The following is a 14,913-nucleotide window of genomic DNA, read 5'->3' as shown; positions in this document are numbered from 1 at the left end:
TGATTCAAATTTTGATTTATGATTTCGTTTTCTTATAACCCTTTAATTCCTAAGAGTGGCTCTGAAACTTGAGCAGTTCTTTGTGCTCTTCCTACCCCTTTATGGGATACAGGCGTGATTGTATGTAGATATTTATGATTCAAAATTATCATTTATAAGGTAAATTATACAAGCCAGCTTAAGACATCAAGTCTAAATTTGTATGAAATTACTTTGCACTCTTGTGGATAAAATACAAATTTGCTACCTATCGGCTTTCGAAGAATCAAGAGAGCCTTTACCAGTTGGTGTAGTGAAAATAACTACTTATTATCTCCGTCGAAGACAACCGCCAACTGTTGGCCGCCCCTGCGTCATCAATAATTCGTGCCCATCGGCATTGCCATGGGAAGTAGGTCATCACACTCGCCCGTACCAGACGAGACAGCTGACGTGATGACGTGGCTCATACGTAACTCTTGAGAAACATTGTAAAAAGGTTCGCGACTCCTGTTTTTAGTGTTTGCAGTTGAAGGAGCGAATCGGGTAAGATTTTATGTGGCTAAATCTAGGCTGCGCGACTTTTTTTCGGTAGTATTCACCAACGGAATAAAACGTATGGAATGCTCAGTGTTAAACTGATGCTCCTGCTAAAGATTATCTTCACCTCCCACCTCTGACAAAAAAACCATGGGCTGGGCATCCTTTCAAAGGCAAGAAACTGCCTTAAGCTTGGAGACCACTTGTAGTAAGTGTCAACGTCTGGTACGGAAAATGGCGCTCAAATGGTTCCGAAAGATTTCCTTTAAAATTGAAACTTGGTCACAGCAGTGATTTTACAAAAAAAAGCGTCAACTCTTGGGATTTGGAAGGCTTGCGCTCCCTTTTGCTATACTTACCTAAGCCACTAAAGCCAAAGAACTACACATTTAAGCGTGTGCCGATACTTTCATCATCTAAAATCATACTTCATTGAGGACTACCTATATTATAATAAGTATATGATCTTTGTAGAAAAAAACCTCGAGACACCGACTACCTATACGAAGTCACCAGCATGAAGACGCAGCAAGTCGGCGTGGACTTCTGGGCGATGGCCAAGTCCATGTTCACATACGGCGTGCTCACAGCGCTAGTGTGGATCATGCTGCGACTGTTCAGCGCTGTGTTCACGCTGCCACGGCGCATGAGGCAGCAGCAGCAGACTATACAGCAGTCTTTGCAGGAGCTACAGGTACTTGACTAGACGGTGTTCACATACGGCGTGCTCACAGCGCTAGTCTGGTCATGCTGCGGCTGTTCAGCGCTGTGTTCATGCTGCCACGGCGCATGAGGCAGCAGCAGCAGACTATACAGCAGTCTTTGCAGGAGCTACAGGTACTTGACTAGACGGTGTTCACATACGGCGTGCTCACAGCGCTAGTCTGGTCATGCTGCGGCTGTTCAGCGCTGTGTTCACGCTGCCACGGCGCATGAGGCAGCAGCAGCAGACTATACAGCAGTCTTTGCAGGAGCTACAGGTACTTGACTAGACAGTGTTCACATACGGCGTGCTCACAGCGCTAGTCTGGTCATGCTGCGGCTGTTCAGCGCTGTGTTCACGCTGCCACGGCGCATGAGGCAGCAGCAGCAGACTATACAGCAGTCTTTGCAGGAGCTACAGGTACTCGACTAGACGATTTTCACATACGGCGTGCTCACAGCGCCAGTCTGGATCATGCTGCGACTGTTCAGCGCTGTGTTCACGTTGCCACGGCGCATGAGGCAGCAGCAGCAGACTATACAGCAGTCTTTGCAGGAACTACAGGTACTCGACTAGACGGTGTTCACATACGGCGTGCTCACAGCACTAGTCTGGATCATGCTGCGGCTGTTCAGCGCTGTGTTCACGCTGCCACGGCGCATGAGGCAGCAGCAGCAGACTATACAGCAGTCTTTGCAGGAGCTACAGGTACTTGACTAGACGGTGTTCACATACGGCGTGCTCACAGCGCTAGAGTGGATCATGCTGCGACTGTTCAGCGCTGTGTTCACGCTGCCACGGCGCATGAGGCAGCAGCAGCTGACTATACAGCAGTCTTTGCAGGAGCTACAGGTACTTGACTAGACGATGTTCACATACGGCGTGCTCACAGCGCTAGTGTGGATCATGCTGCGACTGTTCAGCGCTGTGTTCACGCTGCCACGGCGCATGAGGCAGCAGCAGCAGACTATACAGCAGTCTTTGCAGGAGCTACAGGTACTTGACTAGACGGTGTTCACATACGGCGTGCTCACAGCGCTAGAGTGGATCATGCTGCGACTGTTCAGCGCTGTGTTCACGCTGCCACGGCGCATGAGGCAGCAGCAGCTGACTATACAGCAGTCTTTGCAGGAGCTACAGGTACTTGACTAGACGATGTTCACATACGGCGTGCTCACAGCGCTAGTGTGGATCATGCTGCGACTGTTCAGCGCTGTGTTCACGCTGCCACGGCGCATGAGGCAGCAGCAGCTGACTATACAGCAGTCTTTGCAGGAGCTACAGGTACTTGACTAGACGATGTTCACATACGGCGTGCTCACAGCGCTAGTGTGGATCATGCTGCGACTGTTCAGCGCTGTGTTCACGCTGCCACGGCGCATGAGGCAGCAGCAGCAGACTATACAGCAGTCTTTGCAGGAGCTACAGGTACTTGACTAGACGGTGTTCACATACGGCGTGCTCACAGCGCTAGAGTGGATCATGCTGCGACTGTTCAGCGCTGTGTTCACGCTGCCACGGCGCATGAGGCAGCAGCAGCTGACTATACAGCAGTCTTTGCAGGAGCTACAGGTACTTGACTAGACGATGTTCACATACGGCGTGCTCACAGCGCTAGTGTGGATCATGCTGCGACTGTTCAGCGCTGTGTTCACGCTGCCACGGCGCATGAGGCAGCAGCAGCAGACTATACAGCAGTCTTTGCAGGAGCTACAGGTACTTGACTAGACGGTGTTCACATACGGCGTGCTCACAGCGCTAGAGTGGATCATGCTGCGACTGTTCAGAGCTGTGTTCACGTTGCCGCGGCGCATGAGGCAGCAGCAGCAGGCTATACAGCAGTCTTTGCAGGAGCTACAGGTACTTGACTAGACGGTGTTCACATACGGCGTGCTCACAGCGCTAGTCTGGTCATGCTGCGGCTGTTCAGCGCTGTGTTCACGCTGCCACGGCGCATGAGGCAGCAGCAGCTGACTATACAGCAGTCTTTACAGGAGCTACAGGTACTTGACTAGACGGTGTTCACATACGGCGTGCTCACAGCGCTAGTCTGGATCATGCTGCGACTGTTCAGCGCTGTGTTCACGCTGCCACGGCGCATGAGGCAGCAGCAGCAGGCTATACTGCAGTCTTTGCAGGAGCTACAGGTACTTGACTAGACGGTGTTCACATACGGCGTGCTCACAGCGCTAGTGTGGATCATGCTGCGACTGTTCAGCGCTGTGTTCACGTTGCCACGGCGCATGAGGCAGCAGCAGCAGACTATACAGCAGTCTTTGCAGGAGCTACAGGTACTCGACTAGACGGTGTTCACATACGGCGTGCTCACAGCGCTAACGCTATTTTTATATTTTCCTTTAATGTAACAATTTATTCTTACCCTACTCAAGAACTTAAGAGGATAATTTTATTATTTGTTTCCATAGGTTCGTAATAGAAACATTTATTTTAGACACATTTTCTCTGTTTACCTAGTTATTATTACTTATTCCAATATTTAACCCTAAAAGTAAGAACATATCGAGATAGTCTAAACCTTGTAAAATATCGCGTGTTTACATATCGCAATACGCTTACAGAGACGTTTCCCGGACATGAATATTACAGAAGAGGACCTCTTAACTGCAGAAAAAGAGCTGGATGACTTGCTAAAGGAACACGACGAAAATAAAGAAAAAGGAAAGAACGAAACAGAAGAGAAAGCTATAGAAGACAAGGAAAAACCAGCCGAAGAAACATCGACTAATAAAATCGAAGATAAAAAGACAATATAATACTGAGATAATTATATTAATAAAAAATAGCACATATTTTTCTAATATCATTAGGCACATAATTAAATTTTCATAGACCGACATTCGTTTATTTTTAGAAATCTTCTAAGTTTTACTTTTGCACTAAATGTCAGGTTTTGTATGAAAAACCATATCACTTACGTCTTTATTTCCAGAGAGCTACGAGGAAAATCAATAAGTACGAGCTATCAGCGCCCCTCGCGAGAATACTAAAGTGGGTAAACATCGAGTGCGTTCGGTAAAATTTTAATGCGGCTATTAAACGGCAGATGGCGTTATAGTAAATATTGCAAAAGCTGTCAGAACCGGCCGGGAGGCGTGGTGGCTCCCAGCGAGCTTTCACCCTAACTTAATATTATTGATCGGTCCATTCAGAGCATCTGTACAAAATAGTTTTTTAGATTGTTAACGTGATGTTATTGTTTTGCGCGTAGTGCCTAGATTAAATATGTCCTCGATGTGTGATAGATAGTTGTTATCGGCCCGCTACTTGTGCGGCTTGACTAAACAATGTTAATCAGTACTTTGTCGTGTGGCAGGCGCTTCGTTTGCTCAAGTAACGTGTGATAATAGACGGTATGAGTGTTTGAGCCCTCGCTAGTGTTAACCAAAGCCATGACGCGGTCCAGCTACCGACCCCTGGTGCCCCGGTCTTCGAACAACTCCCTGGATAACCGCGAGACCGGGTGAGTTCTAAATTTAAATTTCGAACATGTGATCGACCGCTTAAACTTGTTTTGTTTATGTTGCATGCATAATAAAATAGCTAACGAGAACTTAAAACTTAGTGTTTCTGCTAAAATCAGGAATTAGGTACTTAATATTAAAATCCTTGCTTGTTATTGAATAATATTGCGTCGAAAATTATCGCGCCGTTGTTTACGTTCAGTCATATTTAGTTCAAATAAATAAAGACAAATAAATTGGTATTTATTTATGGGCATGTATTATAATTATCACTTCTCTGGAAATACATTTCGCATATTATTGAAGTTACAATTTCAAATGTTAGTAGTGGTTGACATTTGAAATTGTAACTTCAATAATATCTATAGGGTCTCTTATGTAGCTCATAGTCTACTTATGTAGCTGTACATACCTATCGTTATTATGTTACGAATATTTTGACTCTATTTTTTGTACTTTTTTACTTAGATTAACGTCTAAAAAAAGAATGATGAATGAAGGTGCGAAAACCAAGAATAATGATAGGTATTAAAACCTGTTCTTTACATGTGCATTGCGAGGATGATCTCACCAAACGTACATACGGCGTTCAAAGAGCTGCAATATTTTATATCGTAATTAAAGTATGTTACATATGCATATATGCAGGTAGGTAAATAAACAAAGCAGTAAACTCTTCCTGAATACTTTGAATTTTAAATCCCTACGACGTTAAATCGGAACTGCCTGCTGATGTTCTTATTATGAGCGGGGTATTTTGTACTTCAGCGGTGGCACACAAGCATATAACCGACCAAATGGTAAGCATTTTCCGTAACCTATGGACGCCTGCATCTCCAGAAGTGTTATAGATATGCGCGTTGCCGACCGTAAGTGCGTTTTCACAATATCCAATCCGATATGGGATGTAGGAAGGATTTCAAAGGCAAAAATCAATGATGGCGGCTTAAATTTATGGATAACAGTCCTACATCCGATATCGGATCGGATAATGTGAAAATACTCTAACGATACACACCGTTGGCACAATATTCTGAGTAGGTTCTAGTGTTCTTTGGCTGCCCTGTTTTCTGCAAGGTCTACCGTCTTCCACTGAGGGGGGACTCGAACAGAAAAAAAAACAGCGCAGTTCTGATTGATAGACAGGTACCTACTTTATTATCGCAATCAATAGATTTTTTGCGTTGCTTGGAATAGTACTTATGCACTATATATATATATATATATAAATATATATATATATATGTTTACTATAGTTATCTATATTTACAAAATTGATTCACAATTTTCTGGAACTCGGTAATAACAGTCAGAGACGCAGAAGGAAAAAACAGTGCAATTCTGAATGAGTAAGTACTTCATTATCTTAATCTTTCTTCGTTGTTTGGTTAAATAGGTCACCGAATTTGCGAAATATTTTCATTCGACTTAATCCAACAATTTTTTTATAAACGGAATGTTCATTCCCAGGAAAATATGTGACATAACATGCCTACACATAGTAAAATCAGACCTAGCCGTATAAATGTAAAAATATCACGATAAATATAAAAGTTTAATGAAAATATGTAATTTTTTATTAAGGTTTATAATAGGTCCGCACTCTTTTGTACATATTAAAATCTGCTACAAAGATTGCTCAATAGCTCCAGCTTATAAGGCTCTAAGCATTTTCTCATAAAATGGCGACACGACGATGGCCGAAATTTTAAATGTTGGTCTTGGGGTTGCATTTGTTGAACCTATACAGGTAATGCTATATAGATAATGTTGTTGTGAGTAATTATAACACAACATTTAGTAATATTACGACTATCTACAAACAAAGTACTTATATCTTCACCAACAGTCACGTGTAGGGACACCACACCTATCGGTCAGATTGCACCGATAAACACCCTGTAGTATACATACATATTATTAGATAGATGATATGATAAAACACAACCCTCAAAGATTAGATACAAAATCGCTATTGCAGTTTGATGATTAGATTTAGTAAGTAAACTTGATAGCTTTCTATTATTAATTTGTTTTTGATAGCTATTTATTACGACATAGACAATTTGAAACTACCAATTTTGGTCTGCACTATGCAGTTTCTAGAAGTAAGTATCCTACTATTCTTACTAATATTACTAAACTAACACAGAAGGACAACTTGGTTTCATAAAATAATCGTTGATGCTTCTACGAATATTTCCTAAGTCCGTTTTCACATTATCCGATCCTATTCGATCAGTAGTCAGAAGGATTTAAAGGCAAAAATCAAAGATGGCGGCTTCAATGTACCTATGGGATATCGGTCCTACATCCGATATCGGATCGGATAACATGAAAACGCACTAACACACTGAAGCCAAACCTAACAAGGTACATACCTTAGTAATTTTCAATAAACTATGCTATATAGGCTATATTTATTTTGTTAATTTTACTATGCTTTTTAAAGTACCTATTGTGGATGGCTAAATTTCGTTACAGAATAGAATACACCTATTTTGTTACGGCTCGTACGTTACGTTACGATACGTTGCCCAGTTGGCGGGCTGCCAACACGTTTTCTAGAGCCATACAGATTTAGTAAGGATGGCCAAACGTAGACGTCATTTTCTTAGTTATAAACTTTGACTACCGAGTATAGTATGAATTTTCTGAGATGCACTTTTCGCTTTTGCCCTAATCTGTTAAACAAAGGCTTTTGTTTCTATTGTTCGCTGTGGTTAGCTCCCGTTTAAACGGCACGTGCTATAGTCTCAGTGTAGTTAAAAAAGCAACTATCATGATAGCAATAAGGTTCAAATCCATAAAAAGCCCTTTCGGAGATAACACGTTTTGTCATCTTCAAAAAAAGTTACCTGCACACTGCAAACTGTTTAATAAATTTGAACCTTATTGCTATCATGATAGTTGCTTTTTAACTACACTGAGACTTTAGCACGTGCTGTGGAAACGGGAGCTAACCACCGCGAATAATAGAAACAAAGGCCTTTGTTTAACAGATTAGGGCAAAACCGAAAAGTTCATCTCAGAAAATTCATACTATATCTACACTCAGATACTGCTGGTACTCGTGGCATTTGAGCTAAAGCAGTCAAAATGCACGAAAAGCAAAAGATCACCTTACAGTTTCTAACAACAACATAAAGTGTGACTAGAAATAGCCTATTTATTTCAATTTTACTTTCTAGGACAAAACAGTTTCGCAGCAAGTCAAGCCTCCTAAAAGCGTATAACTGACCATAGGAACTTGCTATACGCAGACTCAAACGATGAATATTTTGAAATCTACATCTGCCGTAAAGCACATCCCTATGGATTCGTTTCGTAGCGATACCGGAAGGAAGTATCCATGAACGCTGTTATGGCATTTGAAAGCCAAATTCAGGAAACTAGTTGACTACCGTTTTGCATATGTCGCCTACACCATGCACCTACACGGAAAACGAGTCTGATCAAAAAATGTATTTGAGGAGACGCAATTCTTTTTTACGATCGAGTTTCAATACTGGGAAATACTTCGTAAAATTTGACACGTTATCCATAAATATTATGTTGAAAATCTTGAAATGGTGGTTTTCGTTTTTCATAATTAGCTTTTCGCCCGTTTTTTCAATGATTTAATAACTCGTATCCTGTATCTTTAATCCGTCCGTCCGTTATTTGTCGTGCCATCACCGAATGGGCCCTACACATCTATATACCGATAGTCTTTTAGAGATTGAGTCCATTTCGTGATGCACACTTAGGATCATCTTTGAAGGATTATCAACACAGCTAGAAAATCAGGTAAATATGACCTTAAGAAAAGCGCTAGTTGTTTCTTCTGCACGGCTGGACTGAGTGGAAGTAACGAGATGCAGAGTGCGATGCAATATGCAATGCAATAAACGTTGGCTTGCTAACTAGCATGTTTTATCGCTCTTGTTAGCAACTAGTGCAGTCAGGATAGTTATCTATTATTTCAAATTTTCTTAATTCTTCATTTTGATTAGGTTTGCCATGTGATAATGATTATGAAATAGTAAATACAGTAAATTAATCAAAATAAAATCATTAGGTTAAGTTAGATTAAAACTATTCTTTATTCAAATACACTTACAATAAGCACTTTCATTTTTAGATGTACAATTTTGACATTTAAAGACTATACCTACATCTCTCATTAATTATAGTAGCGTTGTACTTAAGTTGATATTAAGTATTTATTGTAATTGTTGAGGTGTAAAAGTGCCCCTGTGGCTTACCTGCTGATTTTTTATTTATTTTTTATTTTAAATCTACATCTTTTAAGTCTACATTGTAAAATTATCACCTTGTTCATTCTAAATATCGGAGCAATTTATTGGTGGCATAAGGCACTGGTCCCATCACATAACAATATTGTTATAAAATTTAATACATTGAATTAATAAAGGGTTTCCTAGCTAAGTACGGTCACAGGGTCGTGATTTTTTTTCTCTCCAGTTACACCTATTCAGGAATATTATTTAGGCATACCTAAGTTGTTAGTGTTGACCCATTTCAAGTTATCGATAGGCTACAAAGTTGGCAGAACGTTATTGGCTCCGGTCCACTAGTATACAGCCAAGCCATTATACAATCAAATAACCTCATATATAAAATACACTTCAATAAATTGGCATAGGTGTAGTGGGAATGAAAAGTGATAGATAATACTATTGTTGTATGATAATTACTTAAGGGCCACTTGCACCAACAACTTAACTCAAGGTTAGTGGGCTGTCAACTGTCAAATTCCATACAAAATGGTGGGTTAACCCTCGGGTTAATCCTCCATTTTCTTTGGTGCAAGTAGCCCGTGTAATAATTTATTAGTTTTATTACCCTACATAGCTTCGGCTATTTTTTATTTGATAGGATAATGTAACATAAAGAACATAATATATTAATAGAAACAGTTCAAACTTTCAAAGAGTACAACACGGAGTGCCACCAAACGTAAAAAAAGTATGTAACACTATTTTTCTCTATTCTCTATAAGTAGGTACCATTACAAAAAAAAAACAAATAGTACTCCTACATGTAAAATATAACTTCTTTTAGGCAATACTAGTATGTTTCTTCCTCCTTCTGACGCACGTATCGTGTGTTGCCTTGATCAATCTAGCCACTCCTAGGTTCCAAGGCCCTAGCCACATTCTACCGTATTCTAATGAACTTAATAAAATGAAAATGAAAATTGTTTATTTTGGTTACAACATGTTATACAATTTACAATAAGTTATGCTAAGAATCTCCTAATAAGGTATGATAAATACTTGTGACAGAAGACTCCGCTAGTAGATTTAAGTTCCACAGAATTCCATATTTCATTTCAACTAATAGAAATATCCTAATCTGATAGTTGTAGTTGTATGTTTAGGTATTAATGTTTCACGCTTATAAAATTTTCGATTAATCGCAAGGGTATTTTATAATATTTACCCCAAAATTAGTCAGATTTTACAAAACACGAGAGACGTAGCTATAATGAGTTGGATATGCAAATTTAGACGGGCTTTAGTGCTTTGTTAATGTAAATTACTGGCATACCTAATAAGGCCTTTTATATTAGGTAGTGTTTATGTTAAGCTTTTAGTACCTACAATAAATACTAAGTTGTAGCATGAAACAGCAAAATTCAAGTAGTAGAGAAAATCAAATCCAAACAAATAGATAATATAACTTTGTCAAAATCAAAACTTCATTATTGAAATTCAGAAAGTTTAAATAAAGTTTGGCAGTAAAGATTATGTTTTATGAGTTCGGAATATGGAAGCCAATACTCGTGTAAGAAAAGTAAAATTAGTTAGTAAAGTCGATTCGAAAAGTTATCACGACGCGTACCAACATCACACACATTGATTTATCTCAAAATTAAATTTTAAGTATTGTTGTTTCTGAATTTGTTTTATCGACATAAGTAAGTATGTACCTAAAGCCTCCATGACACTCAATGGTGATCCTACTTCCGACCTACGAACCTAATTCCAATCCAGGGCATTTATTTGAATATTTATCCTAAATATTTGATTGCACCTATTCAATACTATATTGTATTCATGAAGCAATATAGTTCAGCAATATATGGTCATCTATTACCTATAACATAGGCCTTCTTCTTCTTCTGCTTCTTCTCGTGTCGAAGGTTTCTTTTTCTTTTTTATATTAAGCGGGACCAGAAGGTCGCGACGCTTATTGCCCTGTCTGTCCTTAACATAGGCCTTATTAAAGTTACAGTGCCGAGATTAAATTGACCTTTGCAATTGTCCACTAATATTATTTATTTAATACGTACATTATTCGCCTGAGGGCCCATAACCTACTGACTCGCGCCAGTAACGGCTTCACGCCATACTCTTTAATGCCGGGGCTCACTGAGTTTTCCATTTCCCGCTACATTAGGGCGATACCAACTGGGACGGAAGTGCTACTTTATGGACGAGTTCATTATAGACTTCTTGTTTATTGCACTGCCCCAATAGGATATTTGGATACGAGACAAGATTCTAAGAAAAAGGATTTCCTACAACATAGAACTAGCATCTGAAGTCACGCACGGGCAACTCAATAAAAGTTGTGTCTACAAATACTTCTGGGTCCGTTTTCTTATTCAGTTTTTGTGCTTTATTTTGTGCTGCCTAATATTCTTAATAGCCTATATATATTTAAAGCTAATATTTAATTTGAAATATTTTTTTTACTATTTTATTCGTAGTAACACATGCACGTATATTTCTTTGTAAAGGGTAGGTATTTGTTAACTCCTAAAAAGGGATGATAATTTTGAAAATTTACTTACAAGTATACATTTTGTACTCTTTTATATCAATAGTGAAACAGACCCTCTAGCACAACTTGCCTTGTCGCGCGCGAGTCATCGCGAGTCATCACATCAAGCGCGACTTCAAGTATGGACTCGCGCGCGACAAGGCAAGTTGTGCTAGAGGGTCAGGTGCGCTTTGTAGGAACGTAAAAGTTATTACGAATATGATTCTGGTTCAATAGTACAGGTTAAGTTAATAGGTTCAGTAGGTACATACGTACTCATTTTGAAAATTACCTTTTTTCCTGAAACTATTTCTAAAATTGTATTGAAATACAAAAACTGTATTGAAATTTCTGTATTGAATTACAAACAAAATGAAGTAATTTCTGTTAGAAGTGAACTATATCCGGATGAATGGGAAATTAATGTCACCAACCCCATTATTAAGGGTCGTTAAGATAAAAATAATGGGACCACAAAATTGCGTATCTCTTCTCGAATTACCTTACATAATATAGATGTTATTTAGTAACATCAATGATATTCATCCAGCTTTCCGTCATAAAAGAAAATAAACAAGGATCTATTAGGCAAATGGTAAACAATGTCTAAATATAGACGTTATTTATTTTCCTAATAATTTTCTGCCTAGTTCGAGGAAAAATATGAAAGGAAACTCTTAAAATAACAAGCTTTCACTAAAACTGTCGGAAAATTCTGTAAGACAATTTCCCTTAATACATACATACATACATACAATCACGCCTGTATCCCATAAAGGGGTAGGCAGAGCACATGAAACTACTAAAGCTTCAGGGCCACTCTTGGCAAATAAGGGGTTAAAAGAAAACGAAACTGTGGCATTGCAGTGACAGGTTGCCAGCCTCTCGCCTACACCACAATTAATGCCTTAATGTAATGGAAATACCCACAAATCTAAATATATAAAAGAAGAAACTGACTGACTGACGGACATATAACGCACAGCCGAAACCGCTGGTCCTAGAGATTCCAAATTTGGCACGTAGGTTCGAAAGGATTTTTCAAAATTGACCTCCTAAGGGGGTGAAATGGGGGTCCAAAGTTTGTATGGAAAAACAAGATTAGATTAGTACCTAACGCGGGCGAAGCCGCGGGAAAAGCTAGTAAAATAATAAAAGGGGCCGAATGTGATTTTAGAATTTGTTAACTGTCTCACTTTGTTATGATACGACATTTACACGATTGCACCAGTGCCATGTAAGCAAGAAGCGAGTGCGTTTTCACATTATCCGATCCGATATCGGATGTCGGAAGGATTTCAAAGGCAGAAATCAAAGATGGCGGCTTAAAAGTATGGGATATCGGATCGGATAATGTGAAAACGCACTAAATGGCATGATTCTTCGTGAATTCCGAATCAAATAACAAAAGGCCCTCTCGCTCGTTTTTGCTCTGAACGTGCAAGTTGTGGAATGGCCTTCTGAAGCGCTTCTCTTGCGCTATGAAATTAGGTTCTTCAAGAAGCAGGTCTTTAGGGTTCTCACAGGTCGGTAACACTTAAGAGGGCTTTTATGTGAAAAATAGTGAAATCGAAACTGATCGCTTAATTCTACCGTGTGTGGTATTAAATTAAAGGGCTTTGCGAGTAGTTTACAAATATATAATTAACATATATTATTATAGGATGTTTTCTACTTGGTCTAACAAAATATGTGGAAATGTCCAGAATGAGGCTCCTCCGATGCGGCTCGTCTGTTCGTTTACTGCCTATGATAAAAAAAACATGTTTAAATAATGCTTTATTTGCATACCATATAATTTTTACAATAGGTACATACATAATATATGGACCTTGAAAAGGGTATAGCAAGAATTGGTACTTTACAATAGGTATCTTATATCACAAGTACTTAGCTTATATACTTATTATTTATGAATATGTGAGCAAAGTCGTAATTACCTATAATAATGAAAATTATAAGTATTATAACATTTAATATAATATAATAATGAAAATTATAAGTATTATATAACGAACAATTATGTAATCAAAATGAGCAACCAAGTCCGTCAAAACAATTTGTGTTTAAATCGTGATCGAAAGAAGGAAAACGGGTGTGTTAAAATCCAGTAAAGTTATTTTGGTGAAACTAAGTAATATTTGTGGCTGTTTAAACAGTTTTAGCGGTTCCATTTTATTAGGTATAAGGCACTGGTCCCACCGCGAGCTAGTAAGCTATGAGCTATCGGCTATAAAAACGAACAAAAGATAATCACTCCCGCGTAAATAAAAGAGACACGGCGATGTTTATAGTTAGGTAGGTACTCACCCAGCGGTGTGCTATCAATATAGCCGTGTCTCTTTTATTTGCACGGGAGTGCTTATCTTTTGTTCGTTTTTATAGCCGATAGCTCATAGCTTACTAGCTCGCGGTGGGACCAGTGTCTAAGCGAATAAAAACTTTTATCGGACTAAAGCTGCTTTTATGTCCGAGCTATTTTAGTTACTGGGTTAAAATATTGGAGTTATCAGCGGGGTCGGTTGATGATAAAATATTTCCGATGTTTATCGTTCTAATTAATATTGGATCAATACGAGTCGTAATATAAATAAGGTATTAAATAGCTATACTGACAAAGCTCCAATAATATGTATACACCACACTACCTACTAAATAAACCTTCTGTTGGAAAAGGAACTATACTCAGTAAAAGAATACATGCTAATAATAAAATAAATTATTGACGATTTTTCTTAGACATTAATTATTTCCTATTATACCCTCGCCCTCCCACCCTCAAAATATGGGAAAAGATACTACACAACCGCTTTTTGTCCCACGTTGTTATCTCTGAAAATCAGTACGGCTTCACATCAGCCAAATCTACTATTGATGCTATACAAGCAGTACGAATCGTCATGGAAAAGCATCGGTCCAGCCGGGAAGACTTGCACCTCGTTTTCATAGACCTTGAGAAGGCGTTTGACCGGGTACCACGAAATCTGGTATGGCAAGCGATGAGAGCGCAAGGAATACAAGAAGGATATGTTGCTCTAGTCCAAGATATGTACTATAAATGTAACGCAAATGTGAGAAGTTTAGCCGGAGAAAGCAAGACCTTTGAAGTGAACGTAGGTGTGCATCAAGGCTCAGCGTTAAGCCCGCTACTTTTCAACTTAGTAATGGATTACCTCACCAAAGACATCCAAACTTCCCTGCCTTGGTGTATTTTATACGCGGACGACATCGTACTCATTGATAAAAGCGCACAACAACTGCAAACGACTCTAGAACAATGGAGAGAGGCCCTGGAAAGAAATGGACTTCGCATAAGCAGGAGCAAGACTGAGCATCTGGAATGCAGGTTTAGCAATGATACCACCATCTCAACCAACATCTACATCGAAGGGGATCAACTCCCAAAAGTATCCCAATTCAAATATCTCGGAGCGA

General features: G+C 39.3%; 1 protein-coding gene across 1 annotated transcript in view; it reads left to right on the top strand.

Annotated features, from left to right (window-relative positions):
- The first annotated feature begins 4,367 nt into the window (after positions 1–4,367).
- LOC125242688 overlaps positions 4,368–14,913 on the top strand; it is a 111,106-nt gene continuing 100,560 nt past the window's right edge. Inside the window, exon 1 of the mRNA XM_048151556.1 lies at positions 4,368–4,703. Coding sequence (XP_048007513.1) covers positions 4,633–4,703 — 71 coding nt within the window. The 5' untranslated portion in view covers positions 4,368–4,632. The remainder of the gene's footprint in view (positions 4,704–14,913) is intronic.

Source organism: Leguminivora glycinivorella, chromosome 3 (genome assembly GCF_023078275.1).
Source record: "Leguminivora glycinivorella isolate SPB_JAAS2020 chromosome 3, LegGlyc_1.1, whole genome shotgun sequence".
Taxonomy (NCBI): Eukaryota; Metazoa; Arthropoda; class Insecta; order Lepidoptera; family Tortricidae; genus Leguminivora; species Leguminivora glycinivorella.
This window is presented reverse-complemented; position numbering and strand designations above follow the sequence as displayed.